This window comes from Lissotriton helveticus, chromosome 1_2 (genome assembly GCF_964261635.1).
Source record: "Lissotriton helveticus chromosome 1_2, aLisHel1.1, whole genome shotgun sequence".
NCBI lineage: Eukaryota > Metazoa > Chordata > Amphibia > Caudata > Salamandridae > Lissotriton > Lissotriton helveticus.
In genome coordinates this window covers 151,879,110-151,907,002 of record NC_136058.1, presented here as the reverse complement: position 1 = coordinate 151,907,002, position 27,893 = coordinate 151,879,110, and the positions used below count along the sequence as shown (strand labels likewise).

The 27,893-nt window shown below is 43.8% G+C and overlaps 1 protein-coding gene across 2 annotated transcripts in view; it reads right to left on the bottom strand.

The window, feature by feature from the left end:
- CYB5RL (cytochrome b5 reductase like) overlaps positions 1-27,893 on the bottom strand; it is a 234,584-nt gene that overhangs the window by 122,784 nt on the left and 83,907 nt on the right. For both annotated transcript variants that reach the window (XM_078673443.1, XM_078673444.1), the window contains exons 2-4: positions 27,673-27,783; positions 27,074-27,175; positions 24,402-24,587 (exon numbers count right to left, since the gene is read on the bottom strand). In XM_078673443.1, the coding sequence (XP_078529569.1) occupies positions 24,402-24,584 (183 nt within the window). In that variant the 5' untranslated portion in view covers positions 24,585-24,587; positions 27,074-27,175; positions 27,673-27,783. The remainder of the gene's footprint in view (positions 1-24,401; positions 24,588-27,073; positions 27,176-27,672; positions 27,784-27,893) is intronic.

The following is a 27,893-nucleotide window of genomic DNA, read 5'->3' as shown; positions in this document are numbered from 1 at the left end:
GAATGATAAGGTCTCTTAGAACAGCCGCTCTTCTAGCAGCATCAATATACTAGCAGCTTCCGACTCAACTAGTTCAACTAATCCCTGCCTTACTCTCAACTAGTCCCTAACCATCCTCTAGCTACCAGAAAAACTGATAGAGCGCGCGAGGCCACCCGACCAATAGTTTTCGCCGTTTCCGGCTTCAGGGCCCATATACTTTCAAATCACCATATACATCGATCAGATGACTTCACGAGCTCTACCAATTTGTGTGTGTGTTCCCTGCTAATATTTCTCAGTGCACCCGGCTTACCATCCACCGATGCGGGTACCTAATGACCACAATGAATCAGGGAGCTAGCTGTAAAAGAAAGGCAGCAAAATACAAACCCAACCAATAACATTCAAATACTGTTTAAATGACCACGGACAACTGGAAGTTTTAAAATGTTTATCTAAAGTTCATTATTTTCTTGCATTAAGTACACGAGAATGAGACAATCAATGACCAAGATAATGTAAATTATGTAGCTATATAAAAATAATGATAGGGTAATCATTGAAATACAGATATAAAATGCAAGAGAAAAAAATACTATGCAATTCAGTAATATCTAAGCATGGGCAGACTATGTATGGGTAACTATAGGAGGGCCTATAATGAGTAACACGCTTCACTTAAAGTAAAGGGGCCTTTGAACAGTCTAGGTAATGAAGTTCTAGACCATATCAGAAAATTACAAACTGCAATGCAAAATATAATCTCTAACAAGTGAGAAGACATAGGAACAAACTTATGAAAATATGTAATTGACTTTCAATAGTTGCGGAAAGGCATGGAAAATATAACATATGCAATGATGAACTTTATTAAAGCAAAAGTTAGAAATTCAGAAGGTGCAAGATTTAAGAGGTTCAGAGCAATATTTACCTAGAATGGTGTGGAAACCAAACCCTGGCCACGGGTCAGTTAAGGACAGGAAACCCTCAAGGAAGGATACCCCTCAAAGGACAGCAGGTGCAGAATGGACACCCAGGACAGGACAGGATACCCTCGGAATAGGAATCAGGACAGGACCCTCAGGACAGGACAGCAAACCCTCAAGACAGGACCGCTCAGGACAGGACCGGAACCCACAGTTTGGAAGCAACGCCTGCGCTCCACCCGCTCTGCAGTTATCGATCAAGACCCCGATTGGGTCAGCGAACTCCCAGCAAAGTGCTTCGCCAGCACTTTAAGGTTCAGTAGAACCTTAGTCTATGGTCAAATTCGGACAGAGTGCTCCGCAGCTCTCTGTATCTTCAGTCACCTATTGAGTGCGTTGGGTCAGTGACAGGTCAGCTAAACCAGACAAGTCGGACGGCTCCCCAGGGGAACCCAGGGTAGATATACAGTTTGGGGACAGTGTACCACCCCCCAATGTTGCAAAGTGTCAGAATCCCTCAATTTGGATTGGTCCTAAGGTAGGATTTGGGTAGCACACCAATCACAACATAGCAATTTAAGCCTACATTTGCATAGTAGGGTACCGCCTAACTAGATTGGGGTTCCCATTAGAAGTTGTGCAGAAATACAATGGCAATTTTAACAATGTTGCACTGCGAGAACATGTGATTGGTTCAGCCGAGTTTTCAGGTTGTTTCTCAGGAGCATCTTGCTCGTCACTGCCAACTGGCTGTGTTCCATCAGTCAAGGTCTGCTGTGCCTCGGCAAGTCGCGCAGGCGCAGAAGGGACCTCCAAGATGGTTCTCGGTACATACAGAACCCCATTCCCCGCGGTACATGAAAAGTAAGCGAAAACAAATTAATACATAATAATGTCATTATGAAAACACATCACAGGGTTTGTACTTTTAACTCATCATCAAGAAATAAACTTATGCGTTTAAATGTTAGCTACATTGATACGGGTACAAGAGCAGTGGCACGAGCAGTACCACATGATAAGCACAGCTATGAATTACGCATGCGCATAAATTTCCCTCCACTTCTGCAGACGCGGCAGGACACGTGAGTGTGGCTGACGCATGCGCAGTAACTAAAATACAAGCAGCGGCCATTTTAGGTGACTCGAGTAAATTATTTTAGTAAAACACATGTGCAAGCTTCACGATCCTTATCCAAACTAAACATAAATGTTAGTAAAACATACACCTGTTACCGTATTACACATAAACGAGGTTCTTGACTTCGGCAAGCCGCAAAATATGCGAAGCTTTGCTTAATCAATAGTCCATACTGATCTATAGATTATAGCGATGCCTCCGCCGTGATTGCGACTTTGTCTATTCGCACAATGGATATTATACCCTAAAGGGATGGCCAGGGATAGGGCGGGGTTGGTTTCCTCCCCTAGCCAGGTTTCCGTCAAGAAAAGAATATCCCAGTTATTGTCTGATAGGGATAAGGCTATATCAAGCGAGTGTTTTACTAGAGAGCGACAATTAATGAGGCCTGCTTTAATCCTGAAATTTTTATTAGTGGGTGTAGGCCACTTCGGGTTCAGGCTGAGGTGGCATTGAGGTACAGAAATGCTGTCTGCCTGATCGAAGTTACAAGGCACACAAGGGAAGGTGGGGTTTGTAATGTCGGGGGGAGGGAATACGCAAAGGTGCAGTGGGATGGTCTGAGGTTAAGTAATGTCTTTCTGTCATACCTATAAGTGGAAGGTGCAGCATGATCTCTGGCCTTGGCCACGTCCTGGTCGCGGATGGGCGCAGACGGGCAGGACTCTGGCGCGACTCCGGCGCAGGTCCGGCGCGTCCGCTGTACGCGTCCGCTGCGCAGAGTCATGCCTTTCCCTTTTTATACTCTCCGCTAAAGTGCGAGATTGGCTTCCCCAAACAAAGATGGCCGAAATAAAATTCAGCACGTCCGGGACACCGCGGACTCAGCCCTCAGTCGGCTGAAGTAGGTCCGGGTCACAGGAGGGGGCGGGGGAGGGTCGGTAGGCTCACCGTGCTTCTTCAAATCAAGCAGGCGGCAGCTGGAGTGAAAGGTAAAACCTCTATCAGTTTCGGCGGATAAGCAAGGGACACAGTGAAATAATTAAAAGCTTAGTGATCAAGCAGAGATTACAGTGCAAGTTTTAAAAACAGAGCTACGAGTTACACAGAGCACAAAGTGACACAACCTCTCGGCTTCTGCCTCAAGAGGGAATAAGTACACACTAAGATACTTGGACTGTTGGACTGATAAGTCAGGAAAACAGAGATGGATGCTACCAGATGCATATGTTCTTCCCATAGTCACTATGGCACATGGGTCAGCTCACATCAGCGCTAAAGTTATTTGCAAGTTGTTAGACCCTGTATGGCAAAATGATAATATCCCAAAGACCGCCGCTCATTTAGTAAAATACTGTATAGTGTGCATGATGCACAATCCTGGAAAAGGTACCCCTACGCCACCTGGTAATTTTGCACCTCCCACTTTCCCTTTCAAGGTCCTTCAAATGGACTACATCGAAATGGATTGAGTCAATAACTTGAAAAATTTGTTGGTGGTTGTGCATTCAGTAAATGGGTAGAGGCTTAGCCCACAAATGAAAATACAGCCATGGCGACTGCAAAAGCATTCCTTAAATAGTTCTTTCCTCACTTCTGCTTGCCCCGTTTGATCTGGAGTGATAATGGTAGTCATTTCAATCCCAAAGTTATTCAGCTACTTTGCGAGGAACTACACATCAGACGAAAGTTTCATGTGCAAACCACACCAGTCCGCCAGTTTGGTTGAGAAGTACAATGCTACTCTCAAACTAAAATTGGCAAAGATTCAGGAGACCACAGCGTTGCAGTGGCCAGATGCTCCACCATTAGCCTTTTTGTCCACAAGAACAACAGCACACTCTAGGACAGGATTGTCACCCTACGAGGTCGTGTTCGGATGCCCGGCAAATGTCTTGGGAGTCCGGCGTCCGCGTAGGTTCTCCGAAATCGATTAGACTATTTAATTGTGGGTTTATATAGCGCTAGGAATCGACTCCCGGAGGAGTATCTCCACGCTTCGACCGCTGGGGAACCCGTCCTGGCTCACCCTGAGAGATGGTCCCTGATGGGTATCTCTAAGGTGCGACCAAGCATCCCCGGCGGTCTGGGGGGGCCGTTGTGAAGATGAGGCAAGCTGATGCCCAGGGTTGCCGAGTGTGGTTTCTGACTAGAGTAGGCACCGAGGCGAGAATTATCGAGTCCGCTGACCCTGGTCCACGACCCTGCCGCGTCGGGAATCGAACCCTGGTCCCGGGCCGTTCTCTGCTTACAGATCTGCCGCCTCTAACCAGTGAGCCACACTTCTCCACTATCTGTATGAGTTAACTAAAAGTCTGTGTTCTATTCACCAACAGATCCAAGACTCCCTGCCGCCAGTACCCGAGTGGCCAGGACATGATATTCGGCCTGGTGATTTTGTTTTGATAAAGACCTTTCAGTAGAAAAAGAGTTTGGAGCACCGGTGGAAGGGACCGGTCCAGGTCATCCTTGCCACCCACACATTAGTAAAGGTCACTGGCCGCAATAACAGTATTCATACGCAACACTGCCGCAGAGTGCCTCTACCCTTACCCTACGATCAGTGGGTCAACAAAGGAATCGGTGACTCGGAGTGGGAACAAGTCCCACGGTTCGTCCTCTTTTCAGATACCAAGCTCACGTGGACCCAAACGGAGGCCGAGAATAATGAGGTGCTAAAAGCAGCAGTGACCCCAGAGATCGTGGCCATCAAGAGACCCTTTCCACTGGCCCCTCTGTGTCTATGCCCCTTGTTACTGACCCCTCTGTGCCTGCAGTAGCTAGGTACAATTTGCGACCCCGACGGAGGAACAGTGCACCAAAGGAGAAGTCAGATTAGTTGAGATGGACTGCGCAAGTCAGGGTGTACTTTGCCTATAGTAGCAACAGTAGTTTAGGGAAAGGCGAGATTGGTGCATTGTTCAGACATTGGGCAGGATAGATTGAATGTGCTCCCTTGGAGGGGGGTACATTATGCTGGACGATTCATTGCGAGCTAGTACTGAGCAGCTCCACTGCCGGAGCTCAAGAGCACCAACTTTGATGAACAATAGGAGTCTACCAGTGAGGCTCAAACGGACACTGGGAACACTTGCCCCCTTTATGTCATCAGTTCTATTGCATACCCTTTCCTTTGCTTCACAATTTATCAGTTTTGTCGGCCCATTACTGAGGAAGAATAGCCATTTGCACCTCCACGCCCAGAGCGGTGTTGGTCCTCAAAAAGTAAAATAGTAAAATAGTGTTTGTATCAATAAGATTTGTGTTGGGAATATCTGGGTTCTTGGAGGAAAAGTATCCTGTACGCTCTTTGGTTGGGACAACACCTGTTTCCCTGAACACATGTTTGTTACTTTGGCCCCCCACAAAGGGGAGCACCGAAAGACTTACACAGATAATATCTGTTTATAAATGTTGCATCAAGCTCATGATGTGTCTAACACAACAAAAAAGTACAACAAAGTGTTGGGTCTGTGGATTGCTCCCCTCAGTTACTCACAAAAGTGATAATGTGTTGTCCATGCCTTTGTCATACCTAGGAAGTTGTGAGGGATGGTTTGAATTGTTTGTCATGGTACACTACCATTTTCACCAGTCCACTTACGTTATGACATCCGCTGATTCTAGCACTGTGGTTGATTATATATGTTTCCATCATGGGTTCACTTCTATAGGTATGGCAGGTCAAAATATCTCTGGTACTTTGTCCCCAGACTCCTGTATGCACAAATATGATAAGGTGAATGGAAATGGCGGATTTCGAGTAGTTTAACACTTGGATATTTTCAATCTTTCCAAGATCATAATTTCACTAAGGACAAACCAATACCGGTATCTGTGGTCAGCTCAACAGCTGCCTTTTGTGTCCAGGGGAAGGGGGAGATATAAGTGGGGGAAAGTAGATGCAATTTCACCTACCCACTCAGCACGATCAATAGTCCTCCTCTGATCTTACCCCCAAACGTCTATTTCGTCTGTGGATCCCAAGCTTATGTCTGCCTTCCTAGGGGATGGTTTCTTCTTCCCCCGGTGTATGTTGCTCTGCCAAATTACCATAAAGATCACCAGTTGCAGCGTAGGAGTCAGAAGGGTCATTGACACAAAGGATATTGATCAGATAGATACCACTTTACAACAGTTTGAGGATGCCATAAAGGATATAGTACCCTTTTGGGGCCCCATGTCTTATAGCCTTAACATTTGTCGGTTAACAAGGGTTGTTCAAGGGGTTATTATTACAACGGATGGTATACTGACCAACATCACTGCTGAGCTCCAGGCCATGAGGCTCATTACCTTACAAAACTGTATGGTGTTAGACATCATCCTTGCTGATCGGGGAGGGGCCTGTCACGTTATTGGCAGTAGCTGCTGTGTGGACATACCTGACCATGCACCCAATGGATATGCTGCCATACAAAAATCGCATAGACTCTCATCTGATATTCACAAGGAAAATGGCACTTGGACCCTATCTGGTTGGAAGATCCTTGTTTTCCTAGCTGTGGTTGCTGGTATTTTTCTCATGTGTTGCCTCTGCATACAATGTCTCCCGGCCGGTTGCTATTATTGTGTTACCCTTCTCACCTCAAAGCAGAAGACGTCCATCCATGATACCAATGCTGTGATTATGACACAGAAGGAAATAGATAGCTTTATGCAGATAGACGAGGGTATATTTGAGGATTGCTCTTCCCTTGATGCTGAGGACATGGATTGTTCTGAATTCTGAAGCCCATCTGTTATATACATGCTATGTTACTCTCCCTATTTTCTCAACTTAAATTGATTAGCCTCTGTTAAAAGGAGGGGCTGTTGAAATGTAAATGTTACGCATTTGTTTTGCTTGCATATTACTTTATGTAAAGTTAGCATTCGCTCCACCATTTTAAGTTGAGTCGCCTTTTTGAACTATGATTGAAACTAACCCTGGCTTGCTGAGAGATGTCTCAATATGTATTTTTCTTTTCCTCAAGGTTTAACACGGTCTCTCACTGATTACATTGTCCTCGTTAGCACATACCTTTCCCACTAGATAGAGGCCTTCTCCCACCGGCCTAGCTGCGGGCACTAGCAGAACGACCTTCAATTACAGATAGCGTGTACCCAGCCTTAGAGTTGGAACTTATTCTACTGTACCCCTTTGTTTTAGCTGTAGGGTGGTCAGACCGGACTCCACTCAAGTGTACCTTAATAAAATATCTTTGGTTTGTATTCTCTACTGTCTGACCGACTCTTCGTTTGTGGGGCTGAGAGGTGGTCGCGAGTGACCCAGTGACCCTAATCGGGTCTCTTCCTTCAGGCATCAGGGGCCACAACATGCACCCTCTATTCCCATTGGCTGGGAAACTGTGGACTTGTTCTACAAGTCCCGGACTTAACCTTGTTATTTCTATGTTTTCGCATTTGGTTAGCTTTGTTTCTGTTGGGGAACAGTACTGAACTTTGATGTTGGAGGGGGATAATCTAGTTATACTCCTGCAGATGTCAAGAGAGGGGGGAGGCTGGCGGGGAACATCGATCTCCTCAACAAATGAGCACAGCATAGCACTGCCCTTCTACATAGAAGACATGACTTGCCAACAGGTTATGGTTCTTTCGCTGAACGTGAAGGGCCTCAACGACCCAATCAAGCATTGAGCAATACTGTCTTATCTCTAACACTCCGGGGCTGACATATGCTTCCTCCAGGAGACCCACCTTCTGGTTAGGGACTGGCATCACCTTTGTTTACGCCACCAGTTTTTTTCTTCTGCATCCACTAAAACTGCGGGAATGGTTTTACTAATAGCCAAGTCTTTCAGAGGCAGAGTGGATCCCAGGTTGGCAGAACTGAAGTGTAGACTCCTTGCATACACTGTGTTCACAGATACCAATCTCTTGTGCTGAGTTCCATATACACTCCCAACACAGGACAAGAACAATTCATCCACTCAGCAGTGTTAGAGTAAATGGCCTCTCAGGCAAGGCGGGTACTCCTTGGGGGGAATTCAATCTGGTATTGAATACCGATAAAGATAGACCGCACATCAATACGGACAAAATGTGGGCTCTGTTCAAGGGAGGGGTCAAGTGTATGCGAGAGATGGGGTTGCTTGATCTTTGGAGGGAACTCCAACTGCATGCTCTTTAGTATACCTTTTTCTCTCAGGCACACAAAACACAGGTACGACTCGACAATTTTTTAGGGGCCAGGGATGTACATAATCTCAGGGTGGCCACCAACATATAGCCAACTGCTTTTTTCGGATCATGATGGAGTTGCCCTTACTATGGAATTCCCTCCAATGGAGAAACCCACTAAGACATGGTGGCTTCAGGAGACTCTTGTACAACGACTGAGGTCATACTACAAGTTACAAGAGCAATCCAAACATTCCTAGACTTCAATGACACCCCGGAGACATCCATTTCCACACTCTGGGAAGCCCTGAAGGCGGTAGCGAGAGCTGAACTCATAGCTATTTAGGCAACAGATAACAAGGTCTGCAAATGAAAGAGAGATCAGTTGACCAGTCAAGTCAAAGAGCTGGTATGAATACACCGTTGAACTGGGGCTTCAAGAGTATGGCGCCAACTACACGCAGCACACACCCAACTTGCAGGTTTCGATCTAGACAGGGCTGAATATACACTGGCCTCCGGCTAAAACATTCCTTCTACATAGTGGGGATAAATCCGGACGTCTGTTAGGTAACAAGCTGAGGGCCCCATGGCAGCAAGCAAGAGTACAATCCCTGCAGACACCGGAGGGTAAGGAAGTACTAGATGATCAACCTATCGCCTCAGCATTTCAAGACTTTTACACAGACCTTTACTCAGGACAATACTTAGAGCCGCAATGCACTGCTTCATATTTGCAAGGAGTGAATATGACCCGAATCACTCCACTACAGGTGGCTTCACTAGACTGCCCTATTAAATTGGAGGGGGTCATTTCAGCGAGAAGCCTTTGAAATCCCTGGTGCCCAATGAATTTTTGGCAATTTTTTACTAAACCTTCTGCCAGATTTTAGCCCCTATTCTCACTAGGTTGTTCAACTCATTCTCGGACACGGGATCCATCCCCTCTTCCATGCTAACGGCAGCCATTGTGATCATTCCGAAACCTGGGAAGGACAAACAGCACTGCAGCTCATACCGACCAATATCTCTTTTGAATGTGAATATTAAGCTCTTTATCAGCATACTTGCAGCAAGGCTGGGTCCTCAGATGCCGGGCATTATCGACCTAGACCAGGCTGGGTTTATTCACCAAAGGCAATGTAGCGATTATAAAAAGTGTACACTGCATTTAATAGATAAGGCTAACCATCCAGATGATGAGAACCTGCTGCTTACGGTTGACGCTGAGAGGCGTTTGATTGTGTGCACTGGCGGTACCTGGAACAGACTCTTTCCCATTTTGGATTTGGCGATAGTTTTCGAGTTTGGATTGCGAGCTGTTATAGCTAACTTACAGCAACAGTAGGGATCAATGGCATAACATCACCGCCCTTCCCCATCAACAGAGGCTCCAGGCAGGGGTGTCCCTTGTCGCCCCTGCTGTTTGCCCTTTACATGGAGCCCTTTGCTCTGCGGATCAGAGACAACCCTGAAATTACTGGAATTCCCTTTGGGAGGTAACGGCACACTATTAGGCCATACGCCAATGACGTCTGAGTTTCCCACTGCCCTCCCGGCTTTTTTAGATGAATTGTCCACTTTCAGCTCTGCATCGGGATTCGGAGTCAACATCAATAAATCACAGGCCCTCGTCCTATTGATATCCCGTACTCACTTGGCCCACCTTCAGGCCCAATTTCCTTCTTTACAGTGGTCCCACACATCAATCCCGTACCTCGGGATCTAAATCACCCCCACAATTCGCCAAACCGTTAATCTCGCTACAATTCCCTACTTCGCCGGATCAGGGTGGACTTAAATAACTGGACACTGCACCGCCTCTCTAGATAGGCTTGTGTAAGTTGCTGCTCTTAAAATGACTGTTTTGCGGAGAGTTCTTTACCTCTTCCAGACGATATCAGTCACACCCCTGAAAGGATGACCTCAACTTTGCAGAAAGAACTAAATCGATTTGTGTGGTTGAGTGATAGACCTTGAATGCACAGGGAGTTGAGTTACCTACCTTCGGACGCCGGGGATTTGGGGGTGCCCGATCTTCAGTACTAATTTCAAGCGGCACAACTGCGCCACCTCCTGGAGTGGAGCAGAGACCAATCAGAGAAACGTTGGCTGTTCCAAGAAAGAGCGATAGCAATACTTCACTTGTGGAAGGTACACCTCCTAAAGAAAGCCCATAGGCCAAAGAGTCTGCAAGTGTCCCTGTTAGACCTAGCATCTTTTGGCGTGTTTTCCCTGTCTTTTTTGCTTTCTGGCATCCTGTTTTTATAGACTTCCTTTTGCTGGTTTATTGCTTCTGCACACTTTCTCACTGCTGTTCGGTGTTAAAGTGTAAGTGTTCCTACTTTAAATTGTATTTATGGATTGTTTTTTTCATGTTTGGCTTATTTGATACATTGTCTATTCCCATGGCCTGTAAATCAAATGCTACTAGTGGGCCTGTAGCACTGATTGTGCCACCCACACAAGTAGCCTTTCAAAGGTGTCTGAGACCTGCCATTGCAGTGTCTGCTCACAGTTTTTACTGCCATGTCGATCTTGCAAGTGCCCCACTTGCCAGGTCCTAACCTTTCCTTTTCTTACATGCAGGGCACCCCTCAGGTAGGCCCAAAGTACCCCCATGGGCAGGGTGCAGTGCATGGGAAAGGTAGGACATTTCCTGGTGTGTGTGATATGTCCTGGTAGTGAACTACTGCCATTTTCGTTTTTCACTATTGAAAGGCTATCTGTCCCATAGGTTGACATGGGCGTTGCTTTGTAACATCTTACAAGTGTAACTTTCCATTGAAACAAGATAGTGAAATGGAGTTTAGGCTCTCTGGACTCAGAATTTAATAACACATCTTTTTGGAGAGATGGTTTTTAAATTGTGTGTTTGAAAATGCCACTTTTAGAATGTACTTTAAAGGGGACAAAGGTCCTAAGCACAATTTAGATAGTGAATCAATGAAGTATAGACCACAATAGGCTCTATATAACACTTTTCCTTGTCCAGCCGGACAGGAAGCTTTAATAGTTGACTTGATAACAATCTTATTTACAATACAAATATACAGCAATGAATCATTGTAGTATAGCACACTCCTGTGCCATACCATGAAAAAACAGAAGGAAGAATAAGATGATAGAAAAGAGTGTATCAGGCAAAAAGAAGAGCGGACAGGTCACTATTTTAGATCAGAACAATTTGTTAGTGTAACCTGAAGCGGCGCATACAACAATAAATGTACAATACATCAAATGTATGCCCACTCAAAGGAGTCGACGTTTCGATCCCACACTCAAATTATAAAGGGATCATCATCAGGACTTAATTGATTGTTTGCCTGGTTAGAACATTATTATTGGCCTGTTGGGAGTAAAACAGGGAGAAAGGAAAAATAAAAAATTGAAGGGAGAGATTAACAATGTGCAACTGGGGAGACTTGTCATTACCAACGGCCTGCTGAACTTGCAACACTCGGATTCGCAGTGGGTGAGACGTGCTTGTGATAGTGAACATGAATTCATATAGATCACTGGAGGAGAATCAATAATAATTGCATAACAATTTCATAATTCGGAATCGCAGTGATGGGAATGTGATGGGCTCAAGAATTGATCGTCTGAAAGTTAAACTCAATCCCAGTGTGTGAGCAGGCATGGGTTGAGCTGCATGCATTTAACTCTAGAGAGGGAAGAAGTACCGCGGGCATCCTACCTTTGGAAGCAATGTACCAAGGAAAGATGTAACACACAACAGCGTGAAGTTGGTACTGATGGTCCCAGCAGGACTCAGCATACGTGGTGCTGAGTGAGGAAGAGCTGGGGTAAAAAGGAGGGGGAGAACGTCGGTTAAGTCAACCTGACGCATGCGGTAGATCATGCAGATGTGGCGGTAGTAGGGTAACATACCTAATGCTCAATTTTAGAGCATACAGTGTGCAACGATGAGGTAAAAGCACGGGTGCCCTCTGTGATTGTCGGTGCAGAGCGTGGGGCCGGTGGGGCGATGTCATTCGGAACTGAAGGAAAAGTAAGTGGTGAGCATTAAACAGTGGTCACACCGGGACATTGGAAATTGCGGATAAACGGCGCGAGCCTACCCTTTAGTTGATTTGGGAACCCTTAGTTGAGGGTTAAGAAATTTGTGGAGGCGGTGAGGCTTGATGGCCAAGACCGGCAGCGGTCATAAGATTCGGTGATCCGCTGGGGAAAGAAAGAGACTTACTTAGTCCCAGTGGCTGGACGGGAATCTTTTAGAATGTAGGCATTTTCTTGTTTAACCATTCCGTGTGCCTCCATTGATATGTGTATTGACTGTGGTTTTGGATTGACGGGCTGGGGATGTGCATTCACTGTAGACAGCCACAAGGGGGAGTTGAAGTGTGTCCTGCCTTTCCAGCGTGACTTACAGTTGGACTCACTTTGCCTGGTCTGCATTTAGAGTGGTGGGAGGAGTTTTCACTAGCACCTGAATAGGCAGTGTCTCCTCTGTGCAATGCTATCTCCACCTCCTGTGGTGAAGCTGGGTCAGAGAGGGCAGAACTGGTTCGAAATGGGCTCAGAGGCCCTTGCCACAAAGAGAACAAAGAGTAAATGTGGTATAAATATTGGGGCCCTGACCCCAGGACTTGAGAATTCTTTTGGATCAAGGAACCTGCAAAGAAAAAGAGCTAAAGAAGCAGTGAGGAGAAACAACCACTTTGCTGTGTGCTTTACTGGGTTGGCCTGCGGTGGCTGCTTCTGTCTTGGGCAGAGAAAGGACTGGACTGAAGTTTCTGCATCTTCTTTGTTTGAGTTTCTCCAAGGGCTTCAGGTAGATCTTTCCCCCATTTCATGAAGTCTCAGGAACAGCAAAGACTTCAAGTTCATCTGCTACCAGCACTGCAAACTGTGTGTTTTGTGCTGCAACAGAAGAAAAAGCAACCTGATTCTGTCAACGAAGAGGTTGCCGGCTCCGTGTCCTGAAGGCACCACAGAGGACGCTGCCACACTTTGCACCACAACCCTGGTCTTACTGATGATAACACCTGCAGCCGCCACCGATCCCCTGCTTGCACCGTGACCTGTGGGCACCGCACTTTGCACCGCCTTGCTGCACACTGTTACCCTGGTATCCCCAACAGCATCGCTCCAAGCCAACATCACTGATGTTACTTGCACCATGGTTTGAGGGCACCACTCACAAGTTACACGGCGCACAGCCCCATCCCACACCGCAGCCTTGACAACCGACACCGGTGCCATCAACTTCAGTTCATCAGCCAAAGACAACACTTCAGCAACAACGACGCTGCTTGCACCCTGACCTGCTAGCACCACAACAAGCAATGCCCCACTTTGCATCGCAGCCCTGGTGTCACCAATGCCGCTGGATGCTGTCACAAGCTGCTGCCTGCAGCGTGACCTGAGGGCACCGCAAGCCGCACCGCTGTACTCTGCACTGCAGTCCCAATGCCCCCCGATGCTAGCACACCTGACTTCAACCGAAAGGAGTTCGATCTGCAATGCGTGTGATTTCAAGGGTCCGACTTCTGCACCAACCTCCGGACCGACGCTGGCTTTTCTAGCCTCATTGTGAGGTCACCAATGTCCTACATTTATAAAGGTACTATATGCAGCTCTCCCAGACACTGTAGTTGGCCTGCAACGCTGCCGTGATAGCCCCGGGCAGAGCTACCAACTTCAAAGAACTGTATTTTAAGTCTATTTTTGCTTATTGATAATTCTGAGAACTGTATGGTGGATTTTCATCATTTTGGTCTTGTTTTGCACAGATAAGTATTGGATATTTCTTTGATGTAGAAGGGATATTCCCATTCTCCCAATTGCGACAACAATATAACTTGCCTGACACTGAAAAAATGCATTATTTACAACTAAGACACTGGCTCTTAAACTCTTCTAATCTCCCCGCGGTGGGCACACAGCTTACACCTTATGAAAAATGGATGGTGACCAAACGTACTGATAAAAGGCTCATTTCAGAGTAGTATGCCTTACTTTGCCAACCTATTGCTGAGCATCCCCAGCCATAGAAGGTGGGAGAGGGAACTGGGGAGAGCGTTCACCCCAAATCTATTAAAGAGCAATAGTCACATAACACAGCACCTATAGAGACCGCCACCAAAGCAGCCACATACTGGTATCTGACCCAGGTACACCTCCACAGGGGCACACCGGAGCAAAGCTCAGACTGCTAGAGAGACTGTGACTCCCTGGGCAGCTTGCTCCATCTGTTGTGGGACTGCCCTCTACTAACAGACTATTGGACTAAACTCCTAGACGGCAAAGATCTACATTTCAACACACAAATACACAGATTCCCGTGCTACACGATTTTGGGTCTGCCCAACCCCTAACTTTCCATCTCAAATCCTGCAAGGGGAAGCAATTGGGACTAGCATTTGGGACGGCCCTCCAGAACATACTTGCCCATTGGGGTTCCAGACACTTTTCAGGGGTGGCTTCACAGATTATGGTATATTTTAGGAATAGAGAGGATTGCTTCCTCACTCGCCGCTTCTAGGGTTTCGTTTGGGGAGATATGGCACCCATTTCTCACACTCCTATCCACAGAATGTGTGGCGCTCCCTTGCTCAAAATATTTGTGCATTCTCAGATTAACATTTAAACACCTAATGATGAATTCCCTCTCCTTCTAACACACTTGGGGTCAGATGTACAACGGGATTTAGGGAGGGGCGTTCCCTTCCTAATAACGACCCCAAAGCCTTGTATGAATGTTTTGCATGTGCAATTGCGGTCGCAAAACACTTGCAATTTACCACCCTCTTCAAGAGGGTGGTAATGCACTCGCAAAAGGGAAGGGGTCCCCAGCGGCTGCATTTTTTTTAAAAACCTGCTTTGTTGAAAAGCAGTCCCGGACATGGAGGTCTGCTGAGCCCAGCAGGCTACCATCCCTGGGAGGGCCAGCCATTCCCAATGGGGTCACAAATTGTGAGTGGCTCATTAATATTCAGGAGCCTCACAGTTTGCGACCCCATTGAGAATCACAATCAGTGTTTCTGACACTGTTGTACATTCTAAATTGCGACTCATAATTTGCGATTCGCAATCGAGCGCAAATTGCGAGTCGCTATTTAGATTGGTCATACATTTGGCCCTCTGTCCTTTGTTAGTGAGTCCTGGAGGGAGATGGAAGGGGGTATGTTAGGGGGATTGTTTAATGTTACTGATTTTGATATTCAAAACACGTTCACACACAGAGCGCCAGCATGCTCCTTTTCTGCTATTATTGCTACACACAAATGAATAAAAAGATTTCAAACATAAAAATTACTGTGTCCCAGTAACAATTCTTAATACAGTTCCACGAGGCCCGACTAGATAAGACATCTAGGTTGGCACACTGTCGCTTTCTCAATTGCCTTTATTGGGTATGGAACCTACCCATTGAATCCTCAAAAATAGTGTCAGGCCTTTGGGTGGTATTTCTCCTACCCCAAGATCCCTCTATTTTGAATTAATTACACCTAGACAAAAAACATTATCAGGTATGAACTAGAAGCTATTGTGCACTAAACTGCTGTTGTGCAACATAATATTATCCCCATATAATTTACCCTTAAACCCCACACACCATTCACTAATGTGGTAAACTTAATGGAGTAACACAACTCTGGAGTTACAATTCAACCCAAAATATACGTTCCAGGATGGTGTGGTAACACACGCCGGATGGAACGAGTGTCTGTAATTCAGCATGAGAAAGCGAGGTAGGACTTGTGTCAGATCGGCCCTTCAAAAATGGAGCTCATGCAGAACGCCCATACAGACGACGAAGAAGGAACTGGGCGGTTTTCGACGCAGAGGCTTCTACGAAAACTCCTGACCAGGAAGGAAGGTTGAATTTGAGTTTACACACTCTCCTAAATAGCCTTAATCTTGACTCCTTCTTTACTGACTGCTACTCAAATAGCCAGGACGTGAACGGGTTTTTATAAATTCATCACCATTTTGTCTTGCTCAACTGTAATGTGTAAGCTACGGTACACTCACCACGGAAGCCACATATGTTATAAAAACAAAGCGGCAGCCCATATTTGTACATCCTTGTGCTTTGGACACATTAGCTATTGCATCTTACCGTGCACGTCAGATTTTTTGTCGTAACAGAATGGGCTCATACAGTGTCATTCATATGAGCACCACAGGAAGCATCGCCTGCCAATTGCACTGATGCTTTACTGTAGCTTGCCAATTCTACTAACTAGAACACAAGCTACCCAAACAGGATTGGGCCATATGTAACACACAGTAGATTCTCTAAAACTGCTAATTTCTCGTGGCCTTCAACACAATTTCACCCCATTATACAAAATACTGTATTTCACAAGCAGCTATAATCTTGCACAAAAAAGCATTGAAGAACCCGCACCAATTATAGTACAAAGGTTGACAACCTTGGAACTTTACAAGGGCGCATCTCCATACGTAGGTTTACTTTTCCAGATTCAATAGCTCAAACAGGATTTTTCCAGGATATAGACAGAAACAAACTAGGATGGATACCTTAAGGACCACAATTTATGGACTCCATTTAAAAGGTAAAAGCCCCTTTTGGAATGCCACTGGACACACTCACAACTATAGTCTAGTTCTTTTCTATCCCACAAATGACTCTAATCTGGATTATAAGGTTGTTCTTTTTTTCTTTCTTGGTTATTCCAATTTAACTTCCTTCCTCATCCCTAATGGTGTAATGGATACACTCCTAATTCTCTCACTCTCTTCCTTCACCCACTTCCGGAGAGCACAACCATGATTATTAAAATCAGGTTCACACGCACTTGATTTACCACCGCAGCTCACATGAGGTGTGCAGCACATAATTCAAGCCACTGACTAAAATGTTGTTTTTGTATTTGAATCTACAGCCTTGAGAAAGCCCCCGCCACACAGGTATTGTAAGGGGAGAAACACGTGTTGGCTGCAAAACAGGAATGAATACAATCATAACTAGTATGAATAAAGTTTATATCAAATATCCAAACATCTTCATTTTGTTTTATGTGTTAATGTTGTTTTATGTGTAATTACAGTTAAAAATGAATACCACCTTTGCATCTCCGGACCATTATAGTGTCACAAATTCAATCAAATGTGTTATTAAAAAAAATATCCAAACATTTCACATAAAGCATAACATTCCATACCTCAAACTAATACTTTTTCACACTCTCAAAATACATACAACACCCACAAATCAATGCACCTATTCATATCGACACTTCAAATTGCTTAGAAAAGCACTGCAAATCACTTCTTGAGAAACACTAGCACCAAGTCTCTGACAGAGTTCCAGAAATATCCACTATTATCTCTGACTTGGCATTGGGGACTAGGAAAGTCTTTTGGGACCCTGTAAAGAGGAGGTGCTCTTTAAAATGCAACCATCCTCTGCTACAAATATGTGGGGGCAGGCCCCCTATCCTGATATTTAGGACAGCCCAACATTTAGATCACCTCTGAATTAATCTCAGGCAGTTCTGCTCCAGTTAGATCTCGCGCAAAAAGGGACCCTCCCCGGCATCAATAAAGCAGAGTAGCAAAATAAATAATTGGGATGGCTCAAAAATGTTGTTCTACATCAGAGGAAAGTTAAAAAGGTTTTATTAAAAAAAAAAATCAAAACGTAAAGAATAAATTCCATGAAGCATTAAAAGCAGGGTTATACAAAGTAGTCAAAATCAGAAATAATTCTAAGTCCCAAATGAGCATCAAAAGTCAGCAAATAAAGAGGCAGCATCCCTAAAAGAAAAGGAAAGTCTTCTGACTCACCCCCAAAATTCAGAGATTCTGATACACAATTCTTGCAATTCAGCAAACTCATCATGGCATGATTGCAAGTAACAACTTTCTCTCCAAATCAGTTTAGTCTAAGCCCATGAGCCCTATCCCCTTTTAAGTAAGCATCCTGCAACGTCTATGTTATTGCAATCCGAAGATGTTCAAACTTAATATGAAACATTTATACAATGAGTCTACACATAAATAAATAAGCTAGGCTCAGCAGGTGAAGTACAGAGGAAGGGCCTTGGGAAAAATGTTGCAGTTAGGAACACTTGAATGTTTATTCAGAGCACAGCAGGAAAATTACATCTTCTTGTATTTGTTCTACAGAGCTGTGGGTTTAAAGATGTGCATGGGGTCCAGATTGGAAAGGGTGAATACTTAGTGGAAATATTGTCTATCCTATGCAAAAGGAGTTTCCCGTAAACATGTGGCACAACTAAATCGTATTAATAAACGTACTTCTACACATCGTAATAAACTAATTTCAACTGCAAACATATTAATTCAGCATCGCGTATTTGATCTCACAGAAAAAAAACAATATTCATCATTATTTTTCCAGAAAAATATAAACCCAGAAAACCCCTACTACAATGGCAACTGACTTCTTTGTAACTCCATTAGCCATCATTATACTTTTGAATTTATAAAAAAAAACCTTTATGGGGTCTCTACATTTCACTGTAGAACTCAAGTTTCGAGTCAGTCTTATCTTTATTCAACTGTCTTTTGAGGGATTGCTCTGCACCTTGTCTATGAAACACGCTGCCTTATGAAACAGAGGTTAATACCATCCCTGATTCACCCAACTATTGAGTGCACTTTTGAGGTGTGTGATTTTACCAGTACAGTGCACCTACACCTTTATCTGTGTGAATGCAATGGCTTCTGTTCCAGTTCCACTTCAAATATTGATTCAGTTGAAAAGTTTTGCCATGTTACGAAAGTTTGCTTAGGCTTGATGTTTAGCATACAGTTTATTACACAGGCTGTCCCACTAACTGATGCTTGGGTACATAGCAGATTCATGTAAGCACTGCATGGAAAACAAATTGTCATAGATGATGTTGTGCTCTCTACATTTCACACAAGTTATCCTCACTGAGAACAGAACAAGTCCACTTCACATGTTTATTTCCAATAAGAGAGGAACATCATTATGCAGGGAGAGAATCCGAAGAGCATTTGTTTGATGTAAGCATGCAACAACAATAAGATGATGGATGGAATGCTTGAATTAATGTCAGCCACTGGCAATCCCTCAGGCCCCATCCCTTTCCATCGTCCTGTTCTAGCGATGGATTGGAATACGGCCCAAGCTATTGGCAGTGGCTGCGATTAATTCAAGTATCCCATCAATCCCTTTGATGTTTGGACCTTACAGGACTGAGGGTACATTTCTCATTACGACAGATGATGAGGCGCTACATATATATATATATATATATGATAACAATGTTGGGTATTTTCATACAGTTGATATTTCTAACATTTGCCTATGCTACTGCCATGATAATTTTGCAATGGCGCTTATGCACATATGATGTACTAGTGTAGCGCACGATAAAGAGCTGAAGATATAGAATGTTGTGTATGTACAGATTCCAGGGGAGTCTGACCAACGAGACTCATCTACAAAAACACTCTTGAGCCTCTGGCATGTCTTCAAAGATCCTACCTGTGATGTAGCCAATGAGAGGTTTCTCTGCTCCACAGCTCTCAATGGCTATGAACATGAGCCTTGCGGTCCCTTAGCGGTGAGCCCAAATGCCGCAGTGGATCTGTATAGGAATCATTTTGCTTGGCACCGAACCAACAATTATTATTTCTTTCTATGTAATTTACATAATCATACACAAGGTTTATCACGTTTTCTTGTAAGGCTCTCCAACCAGTCACTTACCATGGGCTCTTAGGCTAGACAGCAAAATCTTGTCCTTTGCGAGGGTATCAAAGCAAGGACCTTAGAGGAGGAGAATGTGCACTACAATCACTGCAATTGATGCAACAGCAATGGGAGCACACTTCACAAACGAGCTAGCCCATGATGGAGTTTGGTTTTTTCACATTATGCAAAGAATAGGATCAAGGAACCCTAGATGCTTGGATAGAAACATGGCTCAACATAGTGGTCAGCATCAGACTGGGATAGTGCATCAATCTTAGATTCACTTTGTGACTCCGCAAGTCTAGGAGTCTAACCACAAACGTGGTGGACAAAACGGAATGGTGTTTACTCTCTAAATTGAGACAACTCATCAGATACCCAGAAGAGTAAAAGCAAGGAAACAGCAGAAAGAGTACAGTCGGGTTTCTCCTCCCATTTCGGAACAGTAACAAACCAAAATCCAGAAGCAGTTCCAACAACAGGGATCAGAAGGAAGGACTTTGGACTCATGCCTGAAAGAAGGAGATGCAGAGAGTATGGTGTAGAAGAAACTATGGGAAAAGCATGTGTTCTGGAACACATTCAGATCACATCATTGATCTTGACGATTTCTGAGAGGGAGGAAACAATGGTAATTATGAGGCAAGACCTAGGACTGCAAGGAGACAATAACTTTCTTTGGAGAAGGAATGTTCATGTTCACCTTCAATACTGTTGCTGTGTGGGCCATTTACTCCTTATTAGCAATTGGGGGAAAATATTTCTAAGGTATAGGGTGCCAGGTGTTTGCATCTGCCTCCCTCACTTCACTCTGCCACATCTATCTTAAGGCTGACCCATGGCTTATCATCACAACATCCTTTTAAGCAATCTTCAATACGTCACTTGGAATTTTCAAACCAAGAAATCAACACAGAAGCCTGGCCAGTCTCTTCACTCCTCAGCTACTACCAATGCCATGGCAAAGCATTATAAACTCATGGGCCTAGAATATCCAAGCCTAGGCTTTACTGAGATACACAATGCACGTTTCTCTTCGTTCAGCAACCCAAGCTCGTTGTATAAATATATATCTCAGAACAGGTCAATAATTACTTTGCAAGATTATGTTTTAGAATTTCAAAAAATGCTCAAGTTACTACCCTTTTCGTGGCATAGATTTACCATTGCTTTACTGGAATAATTTAAAATCAAACAATTAGTGAGGCAGGTGTTACAGGTGGATGAAGATGGAAGAATTTTACTGTCGGTAGGTATGCATCACAAACTTGACAGAATTGAAGTTCACCAACAGCTGTGTCTGGTTCTTGCTCAAAGTCCTTATAGTGTCTCAGGGTACCCAACTCAATAAAGGCTCAAAGCCCCAAACAAGAATAACATCAAGGCTGGGAACTTAAATGGTGATAAGATTGAGGAGTTAGTATTGGTGAAATTTGCTGCATTCAGAGAGATGTGGCCCAAGTGATTGCCAGTGGCTGAGATTAATTAAAGCATTTCATCCCTCACATTCTTGCTGTTGCAGTTGATGCACAAAGTGCGATGGATATGCCCAGGAATGGTTCCCATGCTCACTGTGCCACTGGAATGTAGCTATACCTGGCTGATGAGCCGTTATCAGGATAGACCAGCCCTAGATTGCTTGTATTCAGGTTCAGGGAGGACCTGGCTCAGCAGTTTGGACTGGGCTGTTCCCATTGGAGCAGCGTCAAGACTGATACTGACAAACTTAGGTGGCATGGTGGGCAAAAACCGATGAACTGGGATGCAGCCCCAGACGATTGCTAGTAGCTGAGATTAATTAAAGTATTCCATCCAACACCTTTTTGTTGTTGTAGTTGACAGCTTATGTGTGACAGGTACACTCAGATGTGGATCTCGTGCTCATTGTGCCACTGGAATCAACTAATCAGAGCAAAACCGGTTCTTAGGTTGCTTTTATACCAGTTCAGGGGAGGCCTGGCAGTTCAGACTGGACTGTTCCCATTGGAGCAGGGTCAAGACATGATTTGCATATAGCTGGGTCCAAACTGAGGTGGCACGGTAAGCAAAAAACAATGGTTTTTTGATGCGGCCCAAGCTATTGGCAGTGTCTGAGCGTAATTCAAGCATGTTATCCATCCCCTTGTTTCATTCAGAGCTTTGACATCTAAGAATCCTCTATAACAGTCAAAGCTTTCACAGACTGTCAAACAGTGAGCATCAAAGTTGCTGATGTAGGTCAGAAGGCAGTTCTGAATCTGCAGTCATTAAACTCTATGAATACAGTCAGGAACAGGTCCCTTGAAATCTGCCTTAGTTGAGGTTACCATATTAAAAAAAACATAAGAGGCTTTTTCTGAAACAGGTATAAAATACCAATGTATTGTTACGTATGGAAAGCAAGTGAAGGTAATTTGTTTCTCAAAATAGTCACTTTATCAAACAGTGAACTGATGCCAGCCCTTCTGAAGAACAACTGACCACGAGAATGAGCCAATCAGAACATGAGCCGGAACAGAACTCAGTGACCACTTTGGCTATTCTCAGCATTCATAATCTGTTGTAGTAATTGCAAGCACAATATGTTATGTTACAATGTTGGCGTTATAACAGCACACATTCTGGCATTGGTCTATCCTCATAGTGACATTACACATAAATTACAAAGTTACAAGTGCAGACCGGAATCTGATTCAACTTGTGATGATATTTTACAAGCATTGGGTTCAGTAATTCTCTTGTTTAGGTAGCTATTTCAATTTCATTGAGCTGAGGGTTCAAATGTTGGTGTTTAAGGGTTGAGACAGAAGGACTCTTCCAATTTCCTAAATATTTTCTAGGTTAATAGACAAGTCCGTAACTCTGTGCATAATGATGTGAATGTAATACTTCTTGGTAACAAATTTTGTTGAGTACTGTCAAAGCCAACTATACAGCATTTCGAAATATTTGTGTTATGTTATGTTATGCTATTAGCACTTATATCGTGCACAGATACTAAGGAATGTCCGGCGCGGTAGCCAACTGCCAATGCAACGGAGCTAAGAAGAACTGTGGATTAATTGAAAAGCAGGGTCTTTAGCTGCTTCTTAAACAGTCTGGAGTCTTGTGTATTCTGCAGTTCATATGGAAGGGAATTCCAGCCTTCAGCTACTTTAAAAGATAGAGAACTGCCCCCCATTCGAGTAAGGCGAAAGCGGGGTATAACTGCAAGACGCTGCGCGGCAGAACGCAGTTGTCTTCGAGGAACGTAAAAACCAAAGCGTCTCCTGAGATAAGGCGGGACAGATCCGTGAAGAGGTCCATGGGCAAGAATGAGGGCTTCAAATTGAACACGTTGAGCCACAGGAAGCCAGTGTAAGTCCCAAAGATGTTGTTTTATACCCGATCTTCCTGGGATGCCAAGCAGAGCTCTGGCTTTCAGCATTTTGTAATATTTGCAATTTTTTCAGCTGGTATCTAGGCAAGCCAATATACAGTGCATTAGCATAGTCAATGCGTGACAAAATAAGGGCGCGAGTCACCATTTCCTTGGCTGGCCTGGGTAGCAGTGGAAGGAACTTCCTGAGCGATTTCAGTGTGCCAAAGCACAATCCAGCAAGTTTTTTTATGTGCGTGGAAAACCGGAGGTCCTCACTGAACCAGACCCCCAGCTTCTTAACAGGATTGCCTACCGAATTAGGTAGGGGGTACTCTGTGGGCCAGAGTGCCTCCCTAAATTGTGGGGGAAAGGACCCATACAGAAGTACCTCCGACTTGTCCTCGTTGCACTTAAGCTGAGCCAGTGCGAGGCATTTAAAGATGGCTGACAGACAGTTTTTAGCTCGATCTGGGGACTAGTCGTTTTCCTTCCAAATGAAGAGGAGCTGTGTATCATCTGCATAAGCTATGATCTTAGCTCCCAGCTCCTCTGCTAATATTATACCTTTATAGTATGGTGTGCTATGTTGTTGATATGTAGGACATGTGATTTTATTTCAGGTAGGATGCACCATCACATCAGTGTTTTGTTCAGGATGTAAACCTCTTTCACAATATACAAACGTAAATAAGCTGTTTGTCTTACTGCACCCTTGAGAACAAGGTGGATTGTAAGTACAGGTAGATGCCGGGCAAGAGGTTGGGGTGAATATGGGATTGTAGAGTTGGTTACTAGGGAGATATACATTTTAATGATTCTACGCTTAGCTAGCTGCCAATTGTCACTGGCCAGTTCAGATAATGTGAAGTGCATTCTGTCTCCCTGGATGGTAAACAACTAACGTGTTGAGATTGCCTTGGGTGCGGTTTGCAAGGAACTTGCAGCCAAGGCAGGCGCGCTCTGATGAGGACAAACTGGACCTAAGTGAAAATCCACCAGTTTTGTGTGTTGATTTTTTATAATAAATAAGGCAAAGGTCTTTCGTGTATTCTTTAAATATGACATGCCATGGCCTATACTTTGGATCCATATTTTATATATCACATAAGTTTGGAGTTATTTGTATTATTATTTTACACGTAAGTGCATATGCATAAGTGAAAATGATACCAAATGTCATCATCCCTTTCAAAGGAACCACTGAAACGTAATTATCCTACGCTTTATACATACATAACAAAATCAGAAACATTTTCTCACCTTTATCTTTTCTTGCTTTTTACTCAGAAAATCCTTGTTGTTCCGCTTCTTAGCCTCTTCCCAGCGTTCCAGCTCCTTCTGGTACACATCGAAGACACAAGGTATGCAGCCACTGCCACAACATTGTGATGCCAGCGGCTGGACAGGCTTTAGAGACAGCCAGTCGTCATCGCTTTCGCACATGACCTACTTCAATCAAGTGAAGACACAACAGACAAGCGTAGAAAAGTTGTTAAGAACTATACTATATTCTATGTCAACATAAACCTTTGATTAACCTACTGAAATGGAACAGACATGCCATGGAAAGCTCTTTTGTTTATTCTACCCATCATCCCTACAACAAGTTGTGCAAAACAACGTGTTGTGTTAGTTCCTTGATTGACAGACCTCTTGAGACCTTCTTGTGAGAATCTCTTTCAGGTACTGGAGCTTCCATCTAAGGCTCTGATTCCAGTACTTTTTATGGCACCAGATAAATAATGGTACGTTATTGTTCGAGTTTGATAAATCGCACCTATTACCTGTTTCTGGGGAATAACATATGGATTATGCTGCATACCGAGCAGAATCAGCATGGTACAATAAATAGCATACACTTTTCTCCTGTTAAATTCCTGCAGGATTGACCATCCAAAATGTCATGAAGATTGAGATATTTAACACACCCAGTAATTACCAGATGCTGTAAATACCAACTAACTCGTAAATTTGTCCCCATACGCACACAGAGAGAGGTTTATCCAGCAGTTGGAAAACACCCACCCACTTGTAATCACAGCCTTTGAGTTTTTTCAGCGTTAAACGGCAGCTGATGAGCGCAGAGGAAGCAGGAGGCTGGGCCTGAGATGTCGCCAGTAAGGGACTGCGCTACTCAATAAAGTAGCAGCAAAAAAACGAATTCCACTCCCATGTTCATGAGGTGGGGATCCCTGGTTTTTGTCTACAAGATACGAGAGAACAGGTTCCATTCTTGAATCTTGTATGCCTCACTTGGGAGGGGTGGTACAGTGCAAGGGGGACCAAGGTTTGGGTTATCATTGGAGATAATGCCATTGGGGGCATTATTGCTGAAATTAAAGAAAGGTTGAGCTATATTACAGTGTTACTGAGTGATGTAGTATTGCCACTATTGGGAAAATGCTGCAGTGTTATTACAAGTAATAGAGCATAGCTCAAGAAGTTAAAAGAAGTGCCTGGTATCTCTGGTCTGCCAAGGAATGCATAAACTTGTGTTGCTGCTCTCTGAGGCAGCACAAAGACCAGAATCATGGAGTAAGTGCATGTTTGTATGTGGAAGCAAGAAATGCATTGGAAAATGGAATCATATTTTAAAGTGGTTAGTGAAGTGTGGGTGTGTCTGTTTGTCAGAGGCTGTACAAGGTGGAGTCAATAAGCTGGCCAAGCCTCACCCTGGTGGGTCAGTGTGCCCTGCCCTAGAAGATTTCGATAGAAGTGGGGCCAAATAATGCACTTTAAAGTAAAATATTTAAAGGCATAGGGCCTCATTACCAGCTGCCCAGAGTAATTCCAGTTCTATTCTTTACCCCAAAATGCTATTACTGGTGTTCCTGGTAATTCCTGGGGGTGGAAATAATGTGGATTACACGATTTACAATTAAAATGCAGACATTTGTATTTTTATGCCAATTCACTGTTTTCGCCTTAAATATGTGAAGCGCTACCGTTTAATAACAGAAGTTAGTGCTCCCCATTGGAATTATCAGAGGCACTCGTAATGACCACAGAGGCTAAAACAATAGGTTATACATGTGTTTCTAAATAAGCACTTTTGAAATAAACTAATGCTATATGGTGTGCTCCGACAGTCCAGCCCTCAAGAGTTATCTGGAACATTATCCAACTCTGCTCAGAAAGTTTGGGGAAATGTGGCAAATTGCTGGGTTTTAGGGCATTTCTATCCTGAGAGCTTGGCACAAAAAAGCTACCCTTTTTCTAGGCAGTTTAAATAATGTGTGTCTACAATTTGGATGGCCTCCCCGATCATATGTGAAAATGCATTGATCATCTCTTTTTATGCACTCCAACATTCACTTTGCTCCAGAGTGACCATATCATACCGTTTGTCCATTTCGAGGTCACCCATTATGACCACACAAAGGTGATAAGGAGCAAGAGAAGCCTACAGTGTTGTTGCCTATGCTATAATAGCTCTGGGTGCATGTGAAGGAAGCTTGCACTTCTGCTGCTCGTGATGTAACTGTTCTGTGTTTGGGAAGGTTGCCCTATGGTTACAACTACCGTACAACTGGGTGAGTGTGACTGTGTAATGTAATGCCTGGATTTGTCAAAAGAGAATCTCATAGTTTTTCCTAAGTTAAGGAAATGTAAGAAAATAGTCTAAGTCTGTAAGGTGCCACAGTCGGGAGACGTTACCTATTTCTATCCATTTGTGACAGCATTTTATGCCTCATCCTAAAGCACCAGGTATTGTGGTGCTGTGGCTAGACAAATAAAGGATATGCAAGCAAAGTTAAAGTAATCAGTAGTTAGTCAAGGCTGGGGGGGGTGTTCAATAGCACACTTAATTAGTAAATCAGACGAGTACCTTGTGCCATACTTAGTAAAATAAAAAGGAATGTAGTTTGATGGCAATCTTAACATGCAATTCAAAATAGCAGTCACATGTATTGAAAAAATTACTCACTTACCTCCAATTGCTGTGCGCTTTGCCCCCCCTCTTCTTGGCCAGGGATTTCAAGACACTAATATGTTAAGTATAGAAAAAGCTCCTTTGCGAGGTCTTTGTTCACCTGATGAAAAGGTATACAGTCATTACTGATAAAACAAAAACAATAGAAACACAAATCCCTCTAATGTAAGGTGAAATACTTTCATTCTTAAACATTTTATGTTAAAAATACATATAAAGTATTTTCTCTACATTGCTGAAATGTAAAGCCCAGGTTAGTAATATGAATAAGTGTTTGCTTTTGGTTTAGTGGTACTGTTATGGGCAGGGTAGACGGCTATGGTTAGATTACTGCTAGCATTATTTGAGGTCTGGACTTGGTTTACGCATACTGCTACCATCCTCTTTATGCTTAAAATCTGATCACACTTACACTTAAGGTTTGGGATGATTCATTAGATCTATTTTTGTTTGTTTTTAATGCATTTGGGGATTACAATTTTCAGACTATAGTCGTAACCATTATAATCTAGTTTTTGGGTATTAACATTCTGGTATTTTGTTTTCAACAAATTTGTTTTTAGGCATTACAGTTTAGGTATTATGACAGAGACCTACTGTTAAAGCGTCCTCCACTATTCGAGATCACAAAACGATTACTCCATCTTCTAAATTGTTTCTCAGTGAGATTCTAGTTGACGGTGGTAGTTTACATGACCTCCACATTATCTGTGAGTGGGGAACATAAAACTTTTATCCAAAACAAAAATACATCCTTTTCGATTTGTTTAATTTAACATCTCTCCAAGTGTTCAACAGGGAGTACTTCTGTTTATATA